We start from the raw sequence: 25,939 nt of genomic DNA, 5'->3' as shown, positions 1-25,939 counted from the left end.
CCGTCCGTCTGTCCCATTCTCATGAATGCGATATCTCAGTAACGCCGTGAGGGAATTTCTGCAAACATTCGCTTGGACTCAAGGATGGACTGATTAGATTTTGGTGGTCGAAGGTCAAAGGTCAAAGGTCATGGTTACGGTGACCTCACAAAATACTTTTGGCCTTGTGAGGCAGAATAAGGCTCCAAACTGACCAAACAGAACCCGGCTACAAACCGACCAATCAGAGCGCGGCTACAAATTGACTAAGCAAAATGTTGCAACAAAACCAACCAATCAGAAAAAGGCTCTAAATCGAATTCAGAACTGATTTTCAAATCGAAGCTTCGTCAACACAATATCTCAGGAACTCCTCAAGGGAAATATCCTCAAGTTTGGTGCAAACGTAGATTAGATTTTGGTGGCCAAAGGTCAAGGTCACAGTGACAAACACAAGGCGGTAATTCTAGTTACCTTTAGTGGAGCCTGTTGTTTACAGTCACCATAGTCAAATATGCGAAAGTCAACATGAGTGAGATAATCAGAGGGCAACAAAAAGACAAAACAAATGTCTGGTTCAAGCAGAATTGAGACGTAAGTAAACAAAAGAACACATGTGTTCCTGGCTGTACTTGTTGTTGCTCTCTCTGCTTTCTTAGCTTTGCACCTGCCAGTGCATCTGAAGAGGAGAGGATGAGCGAGGGGTTGAAATCGAGTGAGAGAGGCGAGTGAAGAGGTTGAGTTCATTTCAGGCAAATGGAAAGGAAGAGAGGAGAGGAGGGGAGGAGAGGAGAGGAGAGGACAGGGGAGGAGAGCAGGGAGGGGGAGAGATTTGGATGGTTTTTAAAATCGTTATTCTTAAAGGAATACTTCACTGGGAAAAACAATGCTGATTCATTGCACACATAATCCCATACATGGTACCGAACTGCAGCTCTCACAAGTTCATTTGGTATTCACAGAAAATAATGATGTATATTTGAGTTTGTCCTTCAGAGGACAATTGTACTTAAAAGGGATAAATGCAGCTGCTTTAAGCCTTGCCGAAGGAAATTGTCTCAAAAATAGTTTTGCTTCAGTAGCGAAGCTTTTTTCATCAAATGATTCTAGTTGGTGATGAACTTCTCCTTTAGTAACTGTAACAATAATAATCTTATACTGTACTGTTATACTACGCTATACTGTTATTTCAGCTCAAGGTCAAAGATCAATACCAGAAAGGATTTAGAAATTTGCTCAGAATTACTGTTGTCCACAGTCTGTATAATCTAGATTTGTCCTTACTTTTCCTTCTTTTCTTTTCCTTCATTTTCCTTTATTTATTAAAGCAGATGAGAAAATGCCTGTTGGACTGACTCAGAGTCGGTGTAGATGTGTTTGATGGTTGCCTAAGCAATATACAGGACCAGACAATTGTTTTATTTGTGGTGTGCTGAAGAAATTCTTGAATTATTCGGTGTGTTGTTCATCAGAAGCATCGGTATCTAAACGCAGACCGTGAAGTGATTCAAAGACTGTGTGGTTTAATTGTTGTTATTGTTATTGTTGTGTGTGTGTGTGTGTGTGTGTGTGTGTGTGTGTGTGTGTGTGTGTGTGTGTGTGTGTCTAATGCTGCAGTAACCAGGCAGTGAGGATGCTGGAGTGCAGAGACAAACCCACTCCGGACATGTTTGGGGAACTGCTCCGCAACGCCAGCAACATGGGAGACCTGCGCAACTGCCCTGTGAGAGTATACACAGTGTATACACAGCACATTCAGCAACTCGACACTGTTACATGTTTGCTTTTTTCACTTTTAGTGTAATACAATGTGAGGTTTGTTTATAAGAAAAGGAAAAGAATGCAAATTTCTTTTTTTCCCTCTAATAGTAAAAGATGAATGTATGAAAAACATCAATAATGCAGAAAGCTGAATACTGAAAATTAGATTTAAAAAATATAATTTGCAGCATAACCACTTTGGTAGTTTTATCAGGTCTTGTTTGTTTTTTTCCCCTTCTCTCTTGGTGGGTCTGTGTTACATAATCATCAGCTCATTTGCATTTCCCTTCACATTTTTCTCTTCACTTTCTGTAACCGGAAACATTTTCTGAGTTGTCCTCATCGACCTCCTGTACAGTAAACCATGGTGATCATCATCTTCTTGCAGCAGGAAACTAAAGAGCGCTAAGTAGAGCAGGACAGATTGTTTCAAATCAACATTATCCTCCTAAAAAAAAATGTGGGTATTTTGTGGTGATGAGCCTCAAATATACTGTACACAGGTGAGAAGAGATTACAGTAAGAGAAAGAAATAAGGTTGTAAAAGAGAGCGAAAGAGAGGTGTAGGTAGTGAACGGGGTGGATAGAGGAACGTATGACTCCTTTGTTCTGGAGGTTTGTGTGTTGTTGCCACATGGGAAAGTGCTGCGGCCGAATAGATCCAGCTTTGCCCCTCTCACCCACCCCTCTCTGCCAAGGTGTCTACACAAAGCGCCTCCTCTCTGGGTATAGTCAAGCAGCTGCCCCTCTCTTCACACACCACCACCACAACCACACTAATGAACACGACATTAGCTTATTCATGGTCCAAACGCTGACGTTGTGTGCGCAGTCCTGCGGGAGTCACATAACCTGCCTGTGTTTATCTTCCATCACTTGCAGCGCTGATCTTTTGTTATTACCGCCTTGGGCTTTGCTCAAACAAAGTAAGGGTATTTGGATGGGAGTGAGGCTGCTGGAAGATACAGTAGGTGCCAGAATGAAGATAGGAGAGTGTGAAGATGTTTGCTTGGTGCCAAAGACTTGACACAGGAAAGTGTGAAGAACGCGTGTGCACAATTTTTGGGTACTTGAAATTTGGTGAGTTACATTAAAATGAATTTAATTAGCTGAATATACAGATAATTACCACGTTTATTCCTGTGAAAGAAGTAATATTAAAATGTAAAAGTACTTGACGGCCATGAACATCTATTTTCCCAGTTAGCTGTTAGTGGTAAGATCCTACATGAAAACACACAGTTTTCTGCCAAAATTAGATCAGTTTTGTTTATTTCACATGAGAGATTTCTGTTTCCGTCTGTGTTAGAAGTGGGCAGGGCTTTGTTGGAAAAAGTGATGTAACATATATCCATGTCCTACTCAGGATTTAGCAGCAGAAACTGATGATAGCTGGGATTGACATTAAATGCCATGTGGTTCAGGTGCTCTAAGTATAAGCAGCAAAATGAACTTAAAGTATCAAACATATTGGATTATGCTGCATTCATGTTAGAGCAGTCTGTAGCTGTTTTAAGCTGATTTTATTCACTGCTAAGTAGTTTAATCTGCAGCAGTGCATCGTAGTTCATAAACTGACCATTTGTTCTGTATGTAAAATCTCAATCTGCAAAGTAACTACTTACTATAACCTTCAGATAAATGTAGAAGTGTAAAAAGTAGGATATTTCCCTCTCAAATATATGGAAGTAAAAGAATAGAAGTATAAAATAGCAAGCACAAGTATCTCAAAATTGTACTTAAAGATTAATTTAACTTGTTTTATAACCTGGGGCCTTTTTCACTAAATCTGAGACATGCAAACTGTGAGAAAATGCCCTCCAGCTCATTTTGACACATTTCCCAGGCATGAGCATGAGAGAGCCCTGTAGAGCCCTGTATCAGCAATTTGCAAGCAACAATTATTTGGAAATGAGACACTGCCATCATTTGCATTCTGCATGATAACAGTGCTTGTCGGTTTTGTGAAACAAGCCTTTGGGTTTTGTTTTTGTAGATTTGGCCTTGATTCCTATCGGCATAATAACTTTGTACGCGCTAAGTTAATTGGTAATTGCTAAAAATGGTACAAACCAGCAGCTAGGCTGATCGGGCAGGTTTTAAACACATGAACAGGTTAGCCAAACTTATTTGGAACAAAAATCAGAGGAGAACTATAAAATTATCACTCAAACTGCTTTTGTTCTATAATCTGGCTTAACTGTTGGCTTGTTTGCAACCTGTCGCTCATATTTCTTGACAAATCGGACTTTGTTTTAGTGATGCTGCCACGTCCCCAGATCCCAATAACTTGGGTTGGTACAGTGTTATCATGACTGGAAGAGATGATGGCCAAAACTACAAAACTAAGACCTAAGTAGCAATAAATTGCAACCATCCTTTAAGGATGATTTTACGATAAATGCACTCAGTCACTTTCCACCTCTGTTTAGATGTATGCTGGTTTTACTGTTCATCTGTCCTACATCAGCAATTTGCCTCCTCAGCTGTCATTACACTGATAAAAGTGGGATTGTCTCTTTATTTCGGTGCTGTGTGAGTCGTTGAAGAAGCATAAGCGCAAACATTTTCCTAAAGTTGTTTCATTTTGCTCTGGAGAATGCCACTATCAGCATTCTGCAAACCTACAGTATCCTTTGACCAGCAGCACAATTACATAACTCACGCTCTCTCGGAAAGGTCTGCATAGCCACAGCCGAAAAAAAAAAGAGAAAAGAAATCTTTGCATATAAAATATTCAGAGATGAGACTGCACCGATCAATGTTGTATTATGAAGCAGAGCGAATCTGTTTGTACGATCATTTGATGAATGATGTTGTCAGCGGCCGTTCGCAGCAGTGAGACAGCACAGAGAGCAAACTGAGACTATGTGTCCCGTCAACGTGTCCTAAACTAACAGATAGCCTGTGCCTCAGTGCTGTGCTGTTTGGCTGCTGCTCCCTGGCTTGTGTTTGTGTCCCTTTCTGAGAATTGAGAAGCAGACCCTGGCAAAATACCTTCCTGCCATCTCTGGTGCCAGCGCAAGACAGCCCGCCGCCCACAAAGGGAGAGTTCTGTGTGCGTGTGTGCGTGTGTGTGTGTGTTGTGTGTGTGTGTGTTGTGTGTTTGGCAAAGTGTCTGGTTGCCAGGGTGTTCTCAGGCTGTTTCCGAGCCCGCTCCGCCAGCACTGTGTGCATGCTCGTGTGTGTGCATGTGTGCAGGCTTTTGAGTGTGTGTGCACCAGCTCTGCGGTGGGTCATGACTCAAAGGAAGGATTCAGAACACACGGTTCTGAACTCAACAGAAGGCCCAAGGGACAAATACAACTCAGCACAGTGCTTCTTCCTCTGTCGTTCTCTCTTACAGTCTTTTCATCATCTCTTTTCTCCTGCCTTTTATCTCTGGCCCCCATTCTTTTATTCTCTTACTGTTCACTTTATCCCTGTGTGTATCTGCATGCTTGCATGTGTTCATCACTGCCAAATAAAGGAATGGTTTGCACCGCTGTCACACTCTGTGCCTCCTAACACAGGATGAATAAACATGTTTGATCACACGCTCTCCCTTTTTTTTTTTTTTACCCTCTCTGCCACCCTCCCTCACAGAGTAACTGTGGGGAGGTGTTGCGTATCCGCCGGGTGCTGATGAACTCGCCAGAGATTGTGTCCATCGGGCTGGTGTGGGATTCAGACCACTCTGACCTGGCAGAAGACGTCATACACAGCCTGGGGACCTGCCTTCGTCTGGGAGATGTAAGGGGATCTCACACACATTACACACACATAATACACTCGTTATCACATTATCATATGTTATGCACGCCTATGTGAGCAGGCAAGCAAGTACGCACAAACGCTGACGCAAACACACAGACACAATGCTCTATATTTGTCAGTGAACAGACCTTTGTGCAGTGTATAACAATGAGCCGGAGGTTCTTGTAACTGTAAGATGAATGTCAGTAGTCAGAAATTTTAAATCACAAATGTTTGTTGAAGTGGCTCACAAGGCTCCTTTTAAATTTGAGGCTTTGACAACAGAAAATGTGACTGTGAAACTGTAAAAATACTTGTGTACCAGATTTTAGCTTCTCTGGTGGCAGGGCTTTGGGGAGTGCAGTGTCTAGTTCTGTGGTCCACAATTACTGTCCTAAAATTTGCCACAAACATTCATGATTTCCAGATGATGAATCCCAATGACTTTGGGGGTCCCTGACTTTCCTTCTAGCACCATCAGGCCACCCCTTCACTGTGTTTCTCAAATACAAATGGCCTATGACCAAATACGTGCAAAACTAATTTGTGTTAGTTCTAATTATCAAATGTTAGCATGCTATCATGCTAATCTTACATGGTAACAGTGTGCTAACAAACATTACCTGCAAAACATCAGCGTGTTAGCATTGTTTTAGTGAACATGTTAGCATGCTGATGTTAGCTTTTAGCCCAAAGCACCACTTTGCTGTTAGCATGACTAGTCTCTAAGTCTTGTTTTCATTTAAAGGAGCTATTTGTAAGTTTTGCTAATGCCACATAGCCGGCGTTAGCATTAACAGTTGTTAACTTGCAGTCTAGAAGAAACGTTGTGACTTCAGCATCAAACTTCATTCCTTTACTCACCAAGAGCTGTCTCCAGTGGTGAAATGTAACTGCATGGATAACTCTTGTCTCTATCACGTCTTCACTTCTACTGAAGTTAGCACGCTAACCAGCTAGCCCTGGACCATCTCATTACTTTCTGATAGCGACTCACTGTAGCCTTCAATCTGCTCTGAAGATGTAGCGCTGCTCAGAGGAGGTCTTTATAACCTCTCATCTTGTAAACGCAAGAATGGCCGCAGCTCTTGTAAAGCAACAATCACCACCACCCGCTCCCGACAAGAGACGATGTTCGGCAGCAGAGAAAACATACAACCAAGTAAGGGTTGTAGTTCACGAGGAAAACAGTGAATATGGTTTTAAAAAAAAAAAACAAGCTATCTTAATAATCTGACTGAACTGCTATTAAGTTTCACTTTGTTCATTCAGTTGGGAATCATGTTCACGTTAGCTGTTTGGTGTTAAACTGACATCTTATTCAAATAACACGGACTGATTTACCAGCTGACCCTCTCTAGTGTTAAGAAATACTACTGTACTACTGTTGCCTTTGCATTCTTCAGTCCTTTCATTTTTAGGCTTATGGCTTACCCTTGCTTAGTTATTTTCAATATGTGAAAACACTATTCTCGTAAACACTCCCATTTGAAGGTACCATAACAACTTGCCTTGGCTGGTCAGAAAAGCCATCACTCTGCATCACTTTGCATGAGAGTGGTACTATATGTGTTCTAGGATAGTTATTAGTAATTATTTGTCCAGAGAGTTAAAAGGGTTAATACATTTATTCCTAGATTTGTAAATACATTAAATCCATTTGAATCCTTTGTCCCAGGGCTGAACTTCCCACCTACTTTACTTTATCTCAGATTTTCTATGAAGTTCTCAAAGAAACAGTTACAAGAGAAACATTACTTCCTGCTCAGAGGTACAAATACCTAGAAACATATTCAAACACACACTCATACACACGTACGAATGCAAGGACCGTGTGCAGTTTCAAAATACAAATATATGTGCAGAAACACATACAGTACAAATACATAAATACAAATACAGAATACAAATAAGTGACCCAACCAATTTTTTATCCAGCACACTCGGAAAAACAACAAATTATAACACACACTATTGACCCTACTTTCATTACTCTTGTAAAGATCGTCTCCTGCTGCAGTTTTCACACCTCCCTAACACACACTCACACACACACACACACACACACACAGACACACACACACACACACGTGTTTGACCCCTGATTCTCCGTGTCATGACTGAGTAATGTTGATGCATTTTAATGCCACTGTAACATCTCCAGCCGCATTCTGAAGTGATATGTATGAATAATGGATCAGTGAATATGAATATGTGTTATAGTGAGTCAAGTTCTTTCCTCTGTCTTCTATCTTCCGCCTGCTGCCGTTACTCTCGTTTTTTTCATCCCACTGCTGTGAGAGGAAGCTAGTTGTTAGATGAGAATCGGAGGCTTAATCTATTGAATTTGCTGCTTTTGTGTAGTTGTTAGATCAAAAAAAGTGAATCCATCTGCATCCAGTATGTCCTGTTGTCTCCTTTTGTCAGTCTTCTGCATCTGCTTTCTCTCTTTTCTGCCTCCCTGCTACTCCATTATGTCCTTTCTCTCCTTAGATTAGATTATTGTGCTGAAACAATGAGTCTGTTACAATAAATAACAATTTTCTTTGATTCATCTTTACTCTAAGTCATTTATAGAGTAAAAATGCTGAACACTCACTCGTTCCAGCTTCTTAAATGTAAGGATTTGTTTTTTCATTATTGTCAGTTGATTATCTTTTTGTTTGTATTTTTCGTTATGGCCGTTGTTTTGGTTTAGACTTGGAAACTATTTCGTGACCTTTTGTAGACTGATTATAATTGACTAAAAATAAGTAATCAATACTTACAGTAATTGTTCGTTTGTCATTTCCTCTATTGAACCACATAGGACTTTTCAGCAGCGGGCAAAGATGGAGTACATCAACATACAGCGAGATAGGATTATTTTGAAGGTTATGTTAACATACAGTAATTATGTCACAGTGGTCTTTGTGTAAAACGTGCAGAAAGCAGCAGTGTTGTCTGCAGCAGCTGACCTTACTGAGACATCAATGTGAGGTCTGTGCATAATTTCTGCATAAAAATCTGCAGCATTTATGCAGCACTGTACCGTGTGTGCAGTTTACAAGGAGAGAAAAGTGAAGAGTTTTAGAAAAGGCAGTATGTGAGGTATTACTGCATACAGCATATATACTAGGTGAGCAAAAATGTGCTTGTATTCACATTAACTCCTCTGTCTCTATCTCCTCCCCCCCCTACTGCACACCTCTCCCTCTCTTCCCTGCATCTCTCCCTCCCTCCCTGTCTCCTCCTCCTCCCCTCCCTCCTCTTCCTCTCTCTCTCTCTCTCTCTCTCTCTCTCTCTCTGTAGTTGTTCTACCGTGTGACAGAGGAGAGGGCTCGCCAGGCGGAGCTCTACTTGGTGGGCATGGTGTGCTACTACGGCAAGCACTACTCCACCTTCTTCTTCCAGACCAAGATACGCAAGTGGATGTACTTCGACGACGCCCACGTCAAAGAGGTGAGACACAGTTTGGAGTCTGCATGCTGCAACACGGGGAGGGTGCACTGTGCAGCATCTGCTGCCTCTCCACTTGCGCCTGTGAGAGCAGCGAGAGCAGGCACAACTGGAACTATGCTGTATGTCAGTTTAAGTGCTGCACGGTCAGTTCTGTGCTTAAGGTTTAATCCCTTTCTTTGTTTAAATCTTAGTGCAGGTCTCAGTGCTAAAACTGGTCTTATGTTGTATTACTTTATATTTGAGCTTGAGTTATGTGCTATAAAGCTGGAAAATACATATGTCTTCATGTGTGTATGTGTGTGTGTTCCCTTGCTGCACCTCCAGATCGGCCCTAAGTGGAAGGACGTGGTGTCTCGCTGTATCAAAGGCCACTATCAGCCCCTGCTGCTGCTCTACGCTGACCCCCGTGGGACGCCGGTGATACTGCAGGAGAGCCCCAACCCCTGTACCAGCTCCAACCCGCAGCTGGAGCTCCAGCACTGCAGCAGCAAGGCTGGTTACGACAGCGAAGACTCCGGTACAGCAAAGATGACACACTCTGCTACAGATCAGATCAGATTACTTTGTGTTTATCATCCGGGGGCATGCAAGGTTATAGCTGTAAAGCTCTGACCTTCAACCCTATAATCCAGCCTGTGCTTCTGTATGCTGCAGAGACTGAACTTCTTTTCCTGCCTTTGACTATACACATATGGAGATGCAGGATTAACTAAAAGGTCATTTCTTTTTCTTTTGTTTTCTCTCAGGTCGGGAGCCGTCCATATCCAGCGATACTCGTACCGACTCCTCAACGGACAGCTCGAGTCACCGCGCCTCTCGTAGCCGACCTCTCCACCAGTCCACGGGCAGCCACCTCTCCTGTGAATCCCAGACCACGGTGGTCTGTAATTACGACATCGGCACACCACCGCACGGTGCTGACGCCAGAGGTAATGCTGGGAAGTCCTGAAGCAAACTTATCCATACTCACAAAGTGCAGCTGCTCCTTCAGTCAAGACGCTTTGGAAGCGCCAAAACTGTAAATACACAAGTGAGCACAATGTTTTCAGAGAGTAAGATAAAGTGCTAAAGGATGTAGGTACAAGGAAGAGCAAACAAAGGTCAGTTTTCATATATCAGTGGAAATGAAGTGAGCTCTTTGTCCCTGTGCTTCATCACTGCAGACTCTTCAGGTTATGTGCCTCGTTAGTGGTTATTCTCATATTTACTTGCACTGTTGCCTACATAATTGGCCCCCTGTGGGATAAATAAAAAATGTTATTGGATTTACTTTCTCTCTCTTTCTCCTCCTCTTCTCCCATTTTCAGAGTCAGCGGTGGAGGGTCCTCCCCGCCCTCCCTCTCCTCCCCTGCAGGAGTACAAGGAGACGGCTGTCTTCCTCCTCTCCTCTCGCCGGCCTCTCACCTCCTCCTCCTCCTCCTCTCGTCCCCTGTCCTCCTCCTCTTCGTCAGGAGTAGGGGGCTGTGAGGGAGGGGTCGGGGGCCCCCACTGGGAGGATGAAAGCACCAGCAGTGAGAGCAAGTCCAGGTACTGCACCACTGACACACATGGACTTCAGACACCCTGCCTATTAATTCACATTCAGACCATGTAAACATGTACATTATTAGATTGTTAATACTGATGCATCATCACTGTTGTGTCTATTATTAGATACTTTATGTAGACTACGTTTAGTCCAGTGGACCCTAGAGGTCGGGCTCCCTCCGAAGGGTCACAAGATAAATCTGAGGGTCCGTGAAATGATTCATGAGGGAGGAAAGAAGAAAAACCAAAGTTCTGCTACGCAAAGTTCTGTTTTTACTTTTATAAGCGTTTTTATAATTGTTGCTTTTTTGCGAAATATTGGAAAAATTTACAAGAAGATAAAAGTAGCATAAAATCCATATACTCAAGTAAAGTTCAGTGAATTGACTTTTACTTACTAAAGTTACTTACCACCTCTGGTATTTTTACAGGATTATTTGTCATGCTACCATTTATAAATTAAATAAAGGTCAAATAAAACTTTATAAAAAATTCAGGGGTTGAGAGTAACTCATTACAAGCGGGTTCATTAATGGAACCTTTCGTGAGTTAAGGTAGTCCTTTTATTGTCACATGCTCCTCATACTGTCCAGTAATATGTAACCACAACATCGAACACTACCCATATTATCTGGTACTCTTTCTACAGTATCTGAATATAAGCACTACATCTTTACTACTACACCACTGCCTGTTTTCAATCTGCTTCCGCCCCCTGTGCCTGGATTAGCACTTAGATTGTGAATTCAGCTGTGGATCTTGAATGTTTCTTCCCATATGTGTTTATGTTCATCGGATGTTGTATATCTCAGTCTGTGTCCTATCATTTTTTTGAGCAGAGCCACACCACCAAACTAAAATGCATATGATTGTTGCATAAATGGTTCAAGCTCTATGTGAGTGTCCTGACTGAACTGTAATTATATCATTTTGTAGGTCATGTATTTTTACTTTTTTGATTACCTTATTAAATGAGTTATTCTACTTTCTTAGAGATACATGTGATGTGCACCTTCTTAAGTGGTTTCTAAAAGTCAAGGAACTTGTATTTGAGTGTGATATGACAGGATCCTCACCACTCCTGAAATCATGTAACATCCTGTGTAACATACTTCTCACCTGCTCTTTAGTTCTTCTGGAAGCCGCTACAGGCCGACCTGGAGGCCCAGGAGAGAGGCCCTGAACATCGACAGCATCTTCACCCGCCAGCGAGGCTCCTCTCTGGGCTACAACACCCTGCCTGGTCCCTCTCTCCCTCCGGAGCCCCAGGACTCCCTCCCCTTGGCGGGACCCGCTCCACCCACACAGCCAGGGCTGCAAGAGGTGGAAGGGAGGGAGATCGGGGAGTTGGAGGCGGGGTTTGGGCTGGTCGGGCAGCCCAGGTCTCTGGGCAGCGGGCAGACGATGGGTCCCCCTGCCCCTCCACCTCTAAGAGGGGTGGAGCACCAGCCACGTCTGATTCAGAGGATGGAGAGTGGCTACGAGAGCAGTGAGAGGAACAGCAGCAGCCCCGACAGGTAGGAAACTCACAAATAACAATTACTGTCTCCTCTTTTTCTGTCTCTGTTGTTGATCTTCTTTCTTTGTCGCTTCTCTCTCTCTGTTCAGTTTCACTTTATCAGCATCAAATACAAATGTGACATTAACAACAACAAATGGTCCAGCAGTCGTGTATCATAACAACGAATCAATCAATGAACACATTCGTCTGCCTGTGTTGTGTGCATTCTCAACATTTTTGTCTCTCTCTGTTTTCTTTTTCTTTCTCTCTATAGGGAAGTGGGGCAACAAAAACGGGTGCTGATGTCCGGCCCTTCATGGCGCTCGGTGCCCAAGTCGAAGAGCAGTGGTGCCATCCTGCAGGAGCTTCCCTCACCCAGCTGGGGTAGCGGCACCAACACAGGTGTGTTATTTGTGCATGTATTTGCACATATCCACTGCCATTTGCATTTGATTTGATTCACAAGTTATTCTTCATCTCCTTTGTGGGTCTGCGCGTGTTCAGGCTCAGGGCGCAGCGAGCTGGACGAGCTGCAGGAGGAGGTGGCGAGGAGAGCCCGCCAGCAGGAGCAGCAGAAACGGAGGGAGGCCGAGCGGGAGGCAGCCATGGGATTCAACCCTAAACCCAGCAAATTCATGGACCTGGACCAGCTCCAACATCAGGGTACGGATGAAAGAAGGATGAAAAGAAAAACAGAGGGTAGGAGCGGGTAGAGGAGGAGAAGGAAGAGATGTATGGGAGTATAAACGTTTTTGGGAAGAGCAAAAGTTTTAGAGTTGGTTCACCGAAATTATTAAAAACATATTTTCCGATCACCTCTCCAGTGGTATCTAGCCATGAGGATAGTTTTGGTTTTGTTTGCCCACGTTTTAAGATACATGTCTCTTAGATTTCTGTCTCTACTCCAATGAAAGTGAGTTGAATTTTATCTATGATCTTCACAGCTGTGAAGGACTTTTTCTTTTATCCAAATTACTCCAAACTTCACTATCTGCACAGCTAGATACCGTGAGCAGTGAGAAGGGAAAGTATATGTTTTCTTGTGAAAATTTGTGTGAACTGACCCTTTGATAAGTGTCAATGCATTTAAAGCTGCACAGGGCTAACATCGTTATTTGATACAACCTTGTTTGATAATTTTGGATTTCAATCTCAATTTTCCCCTTAAACCAAAGCAAATCAATGGAATTTCAATTGGAGAGATGTGAGGCTCTGATTTATTTATTTATTTTCTTAGCTCTTGCGTCATTTCGTGATTAAGTGTATTTTTATGTTAAAATCTTGCCAGGTGCAGCTTTAAGGTCACATTATCACCTGTTGTCTAGTTTAGCAGTGACAGTGACTTGTATGTCCGTGCTTCTGTCTGACCTCCTCTTTGTCCTCGTTCCCATCTGTTCGTCTGTCTCTCCATCTGTCTCCCTGCGTCGGTACTTTTTATTTGTCTATTTTAACTCAGACTGTATATACTGGGTTTTTGTGTGTCATCCATGAGTGTTTTATGTCAGAATAAGTGTGTGTGTGTGTCTGTGTTCCAGATAAGTGGGGAAACTCTGTGATTCCCATTTTAAAATCAAAATCCCAGTCCAAGCTCAGAGCTCTGATGTCCCTGCCAAACTCGAGAGAGTTTAGTGCGTGTGTGTTTCTTAATTCTCAAAAAGACTGATTGTGTGTTTGCGCTTCTGTGTTTTTTTCCTTATACACAGTATGTGTGTTTGAGTATGCTTCTGTGTTAATGTTGATTCATTTACATACATATAAATAGTCACGTATGTATCTGTTATATATGGTGTATCTTCATGTGTGTGTGTGTGTGAGATTGTGTGTGTTTCAGAGCTACAGACGTACGACTTTGACTCAAGTCGTATTTAAAGGAGCACCCCACCAATTTTACCTTAAAATCTATTTGCTCTCGTCACAGGGAATGCTGAAACTGTAATGTCTGCTGTGGCTCTGGAGGAGCTTTGTCATTTTCTAGTGCAATTATTCACCTTACACCAACTGAACTGGCATGGAGTTTCAAAAAATTATACCAGGAAGCCAGGATCTGACAAAAGATGTACAGAGGTGCTTTATGGGAAGTGTAGGACACAGTGTTTATGAAACTTGACTAGGGACAAAAAGTTGGGATATCTTGGCCTTTGTATCAAATCTTTTATTATTCTTTTTTAATCCACATTGTCTGTGGATGGCAATGTTGGTGTGTTGATTCAACACATTGATCCAGACTGAAATATCTCAACAACGATTGGATGGATTGCCCAGAAATTTTTTACAGACATTTATGGTCCCCAGATGATGGATCCCAATGACTTTGATGATCATCTTGAGTTTTCCTCTGGTGCCACAATGATTCTAATTGGTGTGAGAGTTCACTTACTTAAATGAAATACACTGTGTAATTACAAGTGCATTGAAAGGAACTTTCAACAACTACGAATAGATTTACAGTCAGCGTTCAGACACCTGAGATTTGTGCGTCTTGACTTGCAATTTGCAAACAAGTGAGCTGACTTGGACAAAGAACTTGTGACTTAATCTGACAGACTTGACACTTGGCTCGAGAGACATTTCTGGTGTGCTCCCAAAATGTTTATCCATATTTCTGTTCATGTGTGTAGAGATGTTCCGATACCATTTTTCCTTCCTGATTCCGATTCCGATACCTTAACGGCCGTTACCGAGGACTGATCCGATAAAATTGCGTCTTTTTTTTTTTTAACAGCTGTATACTACTAACTGATGAATGTGGTATAATTGCTGTCGTTGTATATGCCATACAACGACAGCAATTATACCAGTTAGTAGTATACAGCTGTTAAAAGCAAGCCTTTTTTACAACCCTCTGTAAAATATGAACAGATGCATGAACACTGTAGAATCTTTCTTTTATTATCTAATTTGACTGTCAGTCATAAGAAAATAAAAAAAACTCTAGGGATAAATAACAATTCCTACATTAGCTGTCTGAACATCCGCGCCACGTCTCGAAGTTAAAGCTTTGTATAATCTACACGTTGCCTTTTTACTGTTTGGACTTTGCTAGTGACTAACGTTCCACTATTTACCAGAAATTATTTATTTTTCGCCGAGTTGCCAGTGGCAAGGCATCACAGAGCGGTGAGGAAGAATTCATTTCAGGTAAAAGTGACGGGGTGTGAAACTATAGAGTTTATCAATAAATTAGCGGGTATTGGATTGGTGCATAGACTTGCGTACTCGCCGATAACCGAGTCTGTATTTTAGGCAGTATCGGAAGCATTTCCTATACTAGTATGGGTATCTGAACAACTCTATGTGTCTATGTGTATTTTCATGCATATTTGGTCCATGCATCCACAAATTTTAATTTTCTGTGTGTGTGTTTCTGAAATCAGAAAATGTGTGTGTGTGTGAGAGAGAGAGCCATGTATGAACTGCAGGTGTGCAGGTTTTCCCCTCCAGCTCAGCACTAACTAAATCTATATCAGGGATTATTATGTTGTCCTGTCTGTCCTACTGTGTGTGCTTCAGTGTGTTCAGTCTCATGTACCTGACACACACGCAGAGACACACACATCCCTGCGAGCACACTCAACCTTGATGAAGTGAAAGGACGCCTTGCGAACGAACAGATGGCATCACTATCAGTGCGATTACATAACAGAATTTGGGTTCCCACATCCGTATCAATGGTTTCAGGCAGACTCCAGACAATCTGCCTCAGTGTTTTAGAGGACGTTACAGCCAACAACAACAACAGAGCTGCCATCAGCCCTCCTTTATTCTGTCTCTAGCCATGTGAAGTATGCAAAATCAAGCCAAGATGGGAGATGGCTGCTCTTTTGTTGTCCTTCTCTGCATCTTTATTATAACAAACTAACATTCAGGGTGCGTTCACAAGGCTACGCAATAAAGAAAGCTTCCTTCCTCCGAAAACAAATCTTTTGATCTTTCCCTTGTCCCCCCCCCCGTCTGGTGTCTGTAGCTTAATGAACGTAGCCTCGACTTTGCTCCTCACTTATCTAATGTTAACTTTTTGACTCACTAACCACAGTACAAATTTACATATTGATGCATTTACAGTAGAGTTGCAAAGTGGGAAGAGATGTTGGGTCTGGAGGTATTTTACCCCATTTTAAAGTCTTCCTATGATGCTCGTTTCCTCGGAAACTGAACAACAGCCATTGTTGCCATTGTTTCCACAAGTGGAAATGACAGGATAATGCTGGTTAAGCATACAGTACTGCAATGGCACAGTGGCACAAGTAGAGATGAGCATTGACTTGAGCAATGTCTGTTATACAGTACACTAACCTTTGCCAACACAAGCTAATGGTCATACCAAACCAATTCAAGCATTAGTGTATTAACTGGAGAAAAGACGCATTTTATCACTGATGACTTCAACCTTTCATTTCTAAGAGAAAAATGTGCTATTTCATCTTTAGATTTTTATATATTTGTCTGTTTTAGTTTAGTATAGTGGAAGGCCAATATACTACAATACCCATGAGCCTCTGAGCTGTAGCAAATCTGGAGTGCTCTTTTGATGTAATTTGAAACAAAACACCATGCCATACATTTATCTAAAATTGACCCAGAACATGAACTGATTTTCTTCATTTAGAGCAGCACACACAATTGAATTGTAAGCTTTGTTACTTGGTGCAATGCTCCTTGGGAGTCGTAGTTGACTTTCCTTACAATGTTTTTATGTACACATGCTTTCATATTTGACTTTTTTATAATCAGAAAAACATATTTTTAGTGTAGTTGCTAATATTTTGTTTATCTGAAAGAAGTTAAGTAACCTGACATTGTCAATGCAGAAAATAATAGAGGACACCCGAGATAAATCTTCCCACTTTGCAACTCTGTACAAGTGTAAAATACACACACATTGAGTTACAGTAGGAGGAGCGTAATGCATGCCAGCCCCCTCATAACCACTCCTTCTGCTCTGCTTCTCTTTTCTCTGTCTCCTTTTGTCTCACCTGTCCTTTCATCCTCCATATTTTGTCTCTGTCTTAATCTTTTACTCTCGTTCCTTCGCGTATTCTTCTTTGCTGTTTCCTTTCCTTTTCCGTTCCCTCACTCTTTCCTTCTCTGCCACTCTGTCATTATATCTTTCTGTCTTTTCTCCTTTTTATCTCCTGCTCTGTTGTTAACATCTTCAGCTGTGCTCAGACCCCTGCATGAGGCTAACGCTCATAGCGGATTGGCTGTAGCTGCGTGCATGAGGAGCACTGGGGGTCCAATCAAACGCAGGCAGGAACAGGAAATGGAACGGGAGACAGGAAGCGCCCGTCCACAGGGGCCTCACAGGTACCACCACTGTCCCCCTTTATGTGTCCGCAATGGTGCCTGTCTCAGTATCACCTCAGACCCCCTTCCTCCCCCCTCCACTTTGTGTGTGTCCTCAGCTCAAGCTGACCTCAGGACCCCTCTGTGTGTGTGTCCTCTGGGTGCTGGCCATCTAAAAACACCTCAACACCTTCATGTGTGCGTCTGCAGCTCTGGCTGTCCAAAATCCCAGAATCCCCCTGTTTTTGTAACCCCCTAGCACTGCACTCTCACATCCTGCTGAATGTGTGTATGTGTGTCTGATTGTGTATGTGTGTGTGTTTTCTCAAACACACACACTTGACTATATACAGTAACTTCTTATCCTCCTTTGTGTATGTGTGTTTGTTGCAGTGCAGTAAAAACCTGCTTTGCTGGGCTCTGTGTTGCCATCGAGAATAAAAAGAGAGAGACCGAGTTGCTCTCTGCTTTTCTGTGCTTCACTGCTTCCCCTTCATTGTTGTTGTGCTGCTCTTTGTAGCTGTGTGCTGCCAAGGCTTCCCTCTGCTCTTTGTGCGCCGCTGATCTGTCCCTCTGTGCACTGTAAAGCTGCAGTCCGTCACTGTGTTTCTGCCCTGTGTGCTGCCGTGCGATTGCAGTCACAGATCCTGCGCTGTGGTTTGTTTTCTGCTCTTTGCCGCTGTGTTTGAGTGTTACAGTAAGTCAGTCTGTTTCCCTCCTGATGTGTGAGTGTTTTTTTTGTGTGTGAGTTTCTGCAGTGGAGTTTGTGCTGAGTGAAAAACTGTCCAATTTGATATTTAAAAAGAGTGAGGCTGCACATGTAGAATAAGAGATAATACAGTATTTTGCATTTAGTGTCGTTAAATAATGACAATAACTAGACTCCAAGCACCCAACAGGCTTTAGAACAAAAGGCTCACTGATAGTGGAGTTGATTAATTGATTAATTGATTAATTGGTCATCAGAAAATTAATTGATTGATTGTTTAAGTTGTCATTCATGCAAACAAGTTCTAGTTACTCAGTTTTGAGGATTTGTTTCTTCATCTTGGCAACAATTAATCAAACAAATAATAAAGAAATGCATTGATTAGAGATATAGAAAATGAATAAAAACAAGAGATACAGAATAAAAACAGTTTAAAAAAAAAAAAGTTAATTTCAAAAAGTATAGTTTTAAATTCTATTCTTGATTGCAAAGGTCTGGTCTTCTCTGGTTCTTAGTAACTACAAAGACCTCTGAGTATCTCAGGTTAAACTCAGGCTCATATGGAGTTAACAAGTTAGAAATATGGTCAGGAGCTGATCCAATTCATGCCTTAAAGGTCGTCATTAAAGCTTAAAATCTAATTTAAAACATTCCCCCTATTAGATCCTGTAAGGAGTCTTGGTGCTGCATTTGGAGCCAGCTGATTGGAGGTGCTAACTGAGTGGTGTTAATGTTGGGTGTAGTCTCGGTTTCATCAGAACTGAAGCAAAATTTGGTCGAAATGAACAAACTGTAAATCCAAACTGATAACAGCAGGACTGAAGGGAAGGAAGAGAAGGAGGAGGAGGTAAAGCTCCAGCGCTGAGCCTCTTTTATTACCTTCCTCCTCTCCTCTATTGATCAACACAAGCCTCTGATTTATAGCTCGCTGCTGCAAAGCCTGCTGGGTAATTACTAAGGCTGAAAAGAGACGGGAGAGTTAATGTGGGGGATGGGGGCTGGCACTCACGTAGACACGTACAGGTCTGCGCGCACTTACATCAAAATAGACGCACACAAATTTACAGACTTGCTGTTCGCACATACCAACACACACACTAGTTTACTACACACTGATAGAGTGCAGTCTGTGTACGGAGTCTCCACAGAGAGGATGCACTAATGTTCAACATATATCATATCCTCCACATATCAATGTATGTAAATCAATAAAGTAATATAGTGGCCCGGTGAGACTGAATTGCTCCATACTGTAGCAGCCACATTTATTTTCAGTGTTGATATACTGCGCCAGCACTCAGTGCAGCAGAGGGTAGATTGTTGTTTTGAAAATCAGATTAAACTGGAATGTTTGGTTGTTTGTGCTGCATATGTTCAGATCAGAGAGTGGAGTTTGTGATCTGTCAGTCAGCGGAGCTCAGCTTGTGCCTGACTCATAAACAGCATGGCTGTGAAATCCCATGCACAATGCGATGCTTGCACAAGGCTGCATCATTGTGTGTTTGTGGCGTGTGTGTGTGTGTGTGTGTGTGTGTGTGTGTGTGTGTGTGTGTGTGTGTGTGTGTGTGTGTGCTTGTTTATCCTGGTATGCTGTTGTGACCTTCCCTCTATGCAGTAACTCACCTGACGTCAGAGCTTTTTTTTTTTTTGTGCTGCTGGCTGACTGACACCCTCCCTCTCCTCTCTCTCCTCCAGTGAACAGCCTGGCCCGGTCCAAGTACTGCTGACGCCCAATCAGGAGGAGGAAGAGGACCAGGCAACGCCCAACCAGGACGCTGCTCTGGGCCTGGACCCGCCCCCTCCACCCTATCGGCCCTCTCCCCCTCGACCCCCGCTCACCCTCAGCATCGCTCACCCTTGCGCCCCTTCCAGCCGAGGGGAAGAGGAGGATGTGGGCGGATGCGTGGGGAGGAGAGGGGAGGAAGGTGAGGATGGGAGGGAGGGGACGGGGGTGAGGCTGTGTGAGTTGCTGCAGGCAGGGGGGGTGAGTGTCAGACCTCTGGGGAAGCACTTAGCCATCTCTCTGCCCTCGCTTCCTCTGCGTCTCTGGGATACACACACCACGCACACCGCACACTCCACACACCTTGAACCCACACACGCGCACCCTCCCCCTCTGCCCTCTACTCCTCCCTCGTCTTCCCCTGTGGAAGCCTCTGGGCCTAGGAAACCTCTCACGCCTCTCTGGCAGCCTCCTCGGCCCCATTCCCCCACCGGCGCCGCTCAGCACTGGCCGAAGCACGGGGCCGCTTGTGACAGCAGCACACGTCATTGGTCCTCCTGGAGTTTGGACCGCCCCGACGCCGTGGTGACGCCTTACAGCACGCCCCCTGACTGCTGTGTTCCCATCAGGCCACAGACGTCCAGCCAGAACTACAGCTACAGTTGCCAGTCTTCTCCAGGGCACTACAGCTCCCAGCTTGCCCCAGGGCAACACAGTGATCCCTGCTGTGAGCGCGAAGAGGCTGAGCTGTCTGAGCTTGACTCCCTTTACCAGGCCAGTCTGCAGGCTGGGAGGACAGGTACACACGCACACACACACACACACACACACACACACACACACACACACACACACGCAAAGCCAAGAGCTGCTATAATACAGCCTTAAACTAGTGAACTGTTTTAATTGATTGAAAGTTATTATGACCACATACATGAACGATGAGGTGGATCATTAGATATGAATCAATAATTATGAATCAATAATTTTGATAAATGGTGTAATTTTGTCATTTTGTAAAGAATATGTTTTGTTGGTCAGATTATATGGACTTAATGATTAATCGATTAATCAAAAAGACTTAGTGATACTGAAAATAATTATCAGTTGCAGTCCTGTGCTACTGTATAGTAAAGTTTGCTGTTAACTCCAGAAACTGAAATTCACATAATGCACAATATGTCTATTATTACATTTGGATTCTGCTTGAATCGAGGTTATAAATGTACAAAGATACACATGTAAAACCATGTTTTGTGGACGCTCAGTGGTCTTTATTATTGGAAACCAATTAAAAGCTTTGTCCCAGTTCTATACTGTACACACTATTTCTAAGCAGGTTGTAAATGTGTGCTGTGTGTTTGCACTGTAAAAGTGACAAAATTATACTTCATATACGTCAGTATACACACTAAGGAACGGTTGACTTGTGAGTGTGCTGTATTCTGGAGTATTGTACCATTTCCTTTCAGTATAAAACACTATATTACATCTGCTGTTTATAATTAGTATGTAGCATGGGGTTAGGTTAGGACAGGTTGTTGCAGCTAATTCCGGGAAGTTATGAGTCTGGGTTTTTTATATGGATGTTCGACATTTCAGTGTATTTTTGCAGAGCACCGCTGCACTTGTGCTGTCACATTACTTTACTAACTCAAAGAACTTTATATTAAATTCCAGCCAAAATCCAAAGTTTCCACAGATAAATTACAGGAAAATGTTTATAAATTGATGCACAAGACATGCAGAATTTTTTTAATATGCTAAAATGAGGCAACCACAGAACAGATTATTCAAAAAGTGTGATATATAGCTTCAGTGAAGGGTTGGAGCAGAATTCATATTGAATATATGAATGATGTTGTCAAAACTGCTGTGTGTGTGTTCAGGCTGCAGCCCATCAGAGAGGCTCATATCCAGGGTGGGAGGGCAGGCTCGCTCCAAGACCCCCAACGCAGACATGGAGAGGAGTGTGTACGGGGCGGACTGCGCCAGCACCCCCACCTACCTCAACAAGGTAACACCTACGTAATCTTTCAAACAGAAATCCCCTCACATGGTCACTGGGCATCATTTGGATCCATTTCCCATTATCTGACAGACTTTTCTCCCTCTGCAGCCAATGATGTTGCGGGATCTGCGTTTTGGGGTGGAGCCTGATGACGGGGAAAATCTGAGGCGAATTGGACGCAGCCTGAGCGGCACAGTAGTGACCTCGCGCCGCAGCCGCCTCACTGCAACCCGCAGCTTTGTGAGTGTGACTTCCTCATCTCTGCTGCCCCCCTGTGGCCATGCTATTAAACTGCATCTGCCCGATTTCCCGCCGTGGCATTTTACGCATTGCTTTTCCCTGTGCTCTTGTTCCCCGCTGTTTGTCCTGTTTCCTCCTCTTGTCTCGCTTTTTCTGTCCTCCCGCTCTCTGCTTCTCTTCCTTCTCTTTCCTCTCTCTCTCTCTCTCTCTCTCTCTCTCTCTCTGTCTCTCTCTCTCTCAAAGGTGAAGCAGGCTGATGTCAGTGCCTCTCCTTGCTTACTTCCTCTCTTCTGAGTCCCTGTTGCTATTCCACCACTATCATCTCCTCCATCCTCCTCATCACCAACACCTTCTCATCACCACCTCCTTCCACTGCTTCACAGGTAAACACTGCGCTGAGCTGATATTACCTCACACTTATAGACTTTAAAGGCAAATACCATTCATCTGCTAAAGACTGGGAACAGTTTACTTACTGGATTTCCTTGGTTGAGCTACTTTGCGTGCCAGATGAGTGGCTTCAGAGCACTGATATTCCTGATATTTTATTAATTTTCTGGTGAACATTTCACTTTCTGGCAAAGCAGACCCATCTGGCACAAAAGTAGGCTAAGTCCCTATTTGCACATGGCCATATCCTGGGGATGTGCAGTGATTTGTAATAACTGTGGACACCCAAAGGTGATTTTCATCCCTGTGCGAATCTGTCATGTGTCAAATTTATTTAAAACTTCCAGCGGAAATCACCTACATTTTGTACCCTAACTGCATCCAGATGCTACAGGGAGGATATCTCAACAGTTTAATTACTAAGGTATCACTTCGAAGAATATAAACAAGGCTCTGTGATTTCATTTAGAAAATAAAGTTGTGGAATAAGTATCATTTTAACAAGAGCAACCAACAGAATCAGGGCGAATGCACTTGTATTTCCAAATGTTGAAGGTTCATTCTGTGCCAACGCACAGGAATAACTGCAGACATCCCTGGTTTGTTTGTGTCATTTAAGGTCCCCCTTTCGCGGAACTTAAAAGGTAACAAACAGTCTGACAAGCAGAGGTGTCAGTTCAGGTTTTTACACTTTTTCACTTTCAGAGTGCAAAAATCACACCTCGCTGCGTGAGTTGAGGCTAATGCACATCGATCTAAAGGATTCCTTCAAGATGTTGTTATTCATGCCTTATACCAATATGTTCTCCAGTGGAGACACTATTAAATATATATATTATTAGTAATATTTCCATTAGTTTGCCCTCATTGGAAGATGCTTCATTCCCCAGATGTTTCGTGCGGTCTTGCCTTCATCAGGGAGTTTGTTTGCCTATACGCGCTACAGTGCCAGTCCTCGCTGACCAGTTGTTCATTCTCTCCTCTTGTCCAGGAGCTGTCGGGCGGCGCAGGGAGTTTCTGGCTGTGTCTGACGGGGGTCAAGCTGTCTTCTGACCAGAGTCCCACTCTGCTTCACTAATGTCTCACCGCGTCCACTTCCACATGGGGCATCAGCGCCAGGGTCCTCGGCGGCCTCGCCTTGACGGACCTGGAATTGGCTCAGGAGGATCAAACTCAACTCCTATCCTGTCCTTTCTCCTTCTCCCTCAAACGACATGCACACGCAAAACACATGCACGCACACATGCACATCTGCACTGACGTAGAGCCTCCCTCAGCGCCTGCAGCAACCTGCTTAGCCCCTCCTTGCCTTCCTCCCTCCCTCCCTCCCTCCCTCCCTCCCTTCCTTTAACCTACTATTCTGTCTATGCAGTCACTCTGACCCCCAACTACAACCTCAACCTTCCCCCCTACTTCCCGGGACTGTTGTTTCTCGTCTCCCCCTGGGTTTTCCGAGGGTTTCCCCTGTGCAGTCAGCCTGGCGAGCATGCCGCTTTCAGTGGTGTTGTCAGTTTGGCGTTGGTGGCTCACCGGCCGGGTCTGATCAGGACCTGAGCCCTCGGCAGACTCGCCCTCCATCCCACAGGACCCTCAGCTCAGGGGGAGGCTCTTACCAAGTAGCCACGCCTCTTCCTCTTTCTTCACGGGCATTTCCTGTTGGACGCACATGTAGCCGAACTGGGTCTGTTTCAGATGGACAGCCATATTTTTTCTCTTTTTGTTTTAGGGTTTGTTTGTTTTTCTTCTTCCTGTGTGCGCGCACAGTAAACCCGCCCGAGACCGAACTCTCTATAACTAAAAGTCATGTACAGAAAAACTCATGTATGAAACCTGTATGTTAATTAATAAGACCTTATGGAATGTTGATAATGATAATTAACGAATATTGATAAACTTAAAGTGGTACTTCCTCATGTCTGCATTTCAAATACGAGTGGAGTGCACTTCACAAGTGTCTAGCTGGAGTTTCCGCCCCCCCAAAACCGCTCGCCGACCTAATGACAGCTCTCCCGTTTCTACCGGGAGATTAAACAAGAAAAGCGCTTCCTTTTTCTCTGCTTCTTTCCTCTCCTTCTTTCCTTTCTTGCTCTCTTTTATTCTCGCTTGCTTTTTTTCTTCCAAACAGGAAACGGTAGCACCAGAAATAGGCCGGCAGGGGAGGAAAGTGGAGAAGGAACGAGAGAATGTAGGTTAGGGAAACCCTTCTCTTAGGCTTTATCAATGAAACTAGAGACGACTCAAGTGCGCTTTGCAAGGTTACTCGGCAGAAGTGCACTTTCCGAAGGCTATTTGACTGAGAAGCAGGTGGAGAGAAGTCGATGGCGTTTGTTTTACTTAAAAGGCCTCAGGTGAACTTCAGTGGCACTTATGAATCCACACTTTTATTATTTCTCCCACCCACTGAAACTGGTTTTGAGACCTCAGATGTGAATAGGAAAAACGCTCATCTTCAGCCTGAGACAGTGACATGTCTAATATGATTATGCTTTATGTGATATATATGTATTAGAGGTATATTTTCAGCCAGTGAGCTATCTTCTTCAGAGATGTCAACCATTCCTCAGTTGTATGAACAGTTATTATACAGTAATGAACAGTTATAACTTAACTCACTCCCCCCTTTACTGAGTAGCATTCTGACATGTGTAGAGTATGTTTATTATATGCTTTATTCTATTAGATATCATATAAAATAACAAAGTCCTTATGAAACAACTGGCCAATGTGACGTTTTTCAAGAATTTACTGATGTTGATTGATCGTTGTAACTAAACCAAAGGTTGGCACTTAACTCAGAGAGCATATTTAACATTGCTGTTTTCATTTAGGTTCCGATTTTGTTGTTGTTTTTTGGTTTGTTTGTTTGTTTGTTTGTCAGTTTGTTTTCGTTTGGGTTCTGGATGTGGGAGAATGTAGCCAATTGTAGCGCATGAGTCCGCTATGCAAATCAACCTTCCCTCACGATCCTGTATCAGAGACAGTCAGGAGGCAGACACACCCACCCACGGGCGCTCTCAATGGACTCTAGCAGAGACACACGGAGAGGAGGAAGAGAATCTCACGTTTAATGCTGCTGGTGAACTTTGTTGTTCTGCATCTACTACCATGTTTCATCCAATGGAATGCAAAAAGAGAGCAACAAGGAGGGAGAGAGAGCGAGGTGGAGAACGAGAGCGAATGAATGTAAACTAAAGGATGAGAGTGTGTGTTTGCGAATGAGATGATGGTCAGAGACAGAGAAGGGTGGAGAGTTAACTGCTGAAGTTGGTTTATTGTTTGTGGGTGTGTGTAGACTATGTGTGTCAGTTCTGGGGTAGTGTTGCTCGGGGAAAGAGGGAACCTGTATTTTTGCAATAAAGTTATTACCAATGCACTCCCACAGGGGGCGTAACCACCGTAACATGTCTGTTTGTTCATTTTGACCACCTCTCTTTTACAGGAACGCCCTGACACAGTCACACACTCTCACACCGGGAAGCTTCCCCAGAACAACCACAGTCTAACCTGATGGCCACTGAGCTGCTCCACTGAAGCAGTTGGGGGGCTTTGCTCAAGGGCACCACAGTGGTGTTGATGAGGGCTGGATGAGTGCAGCTCTTTCACTTTTCCCAATCAGATTTAATCCTGCCAATCTGGAGA

General features: G+C 43.4%; 1 protein-coding gene across 2 annotated transcripts in view; it reads left to right on the top strand.

Annotated features, from left to right (window-relative positions):
• Positions 1 to 25,700, top strand: part of usp54b (ubiquitin specific peptidase 54b) — a 55,696-nt gene extending 29,996 nt beyond the window's left edge. Inside the window, exons 7-21 of one of the 2 annotated variants that reach the window (XR_015436160.1) lie at positions 1,597 to 1,702; positions 5,326 to 5,472; positions 8,767 to 8,916; positions 9,241 to 9,433; positions 9,663 to 9,845; positions 10,224 to 10,443; positions 11,574 to 11,960; positions 12,219 to 12,346; positions 12,449 to 12,607; positions 17,101 to 17,248; positions 19,632 to 20,458; positions 21,549 to 21,676; positions 21,779 to 21,910; positions 22,154 to 22,293; positions 23,292 to 23,358. Coding sequence is in view for 1 of the 2 variants with exons in the window: in XM_087169891.1 (XP_087026017.1) it covers positions 1,597 to 1,702; positions 5,326 to 5,472; positions 8,767 to 8,916; positions 9,241 to 9,433; positions 9,663 to 9,845; positions 10,224 to 10,443; positions 11,574 to 11,960; positions 12,219 to 12,346; positions 12,449 to 12,607; positions 17,101 to 17,248; positions 19,632 to 20,458; positions 21,549 to 21,676; positions 21,779 to 21,910; positions 23,292 to 23,378 (2,995 nt within the window). In the remaining variant the exon portion in view is untranslated. Of the gene's footprint in view, positions 1 to 1,596; positions 1,703 to 5,325; positions 5,473 to 8,766; positions 8,917 to 9,240; positions 9,434 to 9,662; positions 9,846 to 10,223; positions 10,444 to 11,573; positions 11,961 to 12,218; positions 12,347 to 12,448; positions 12,608 to 17,100; positions 17,249 to 19,631; positions 20,459 to 21,548; positions 21,677 to 21,778; positions 21,911 to 22,153; positions 22,294 to 23,291 lie in introns of both variants that reach the window. The other variant, XM_087169891.1, reaches the window with a different exon arrangement.
• The last annotated feature ends 239 nt before the right edge of the window (positions 25,701 to 25,939 follow it).

Source organism: Seriola lalandi, unplaced genomic scaffold (assembly GCF_002814215.2).
Source record: "Seriola lalandi dorsalis isolate HSWRI2012SDOR001 ecotype SW California unplaced genomic scaffold, Sedor1 jcf7180002054920, whole genome shotgun sequence".
NCBI lineage: Eukaryota > Metazoa > Chordata > Actinopteri > Carangiformes > Carangidae > Seriola > Seriola lalandi.
Note: the sequence above shows the minus strand (reverse complement) of the source record. Positions and strands in the feature narration are given on the sequence as shown.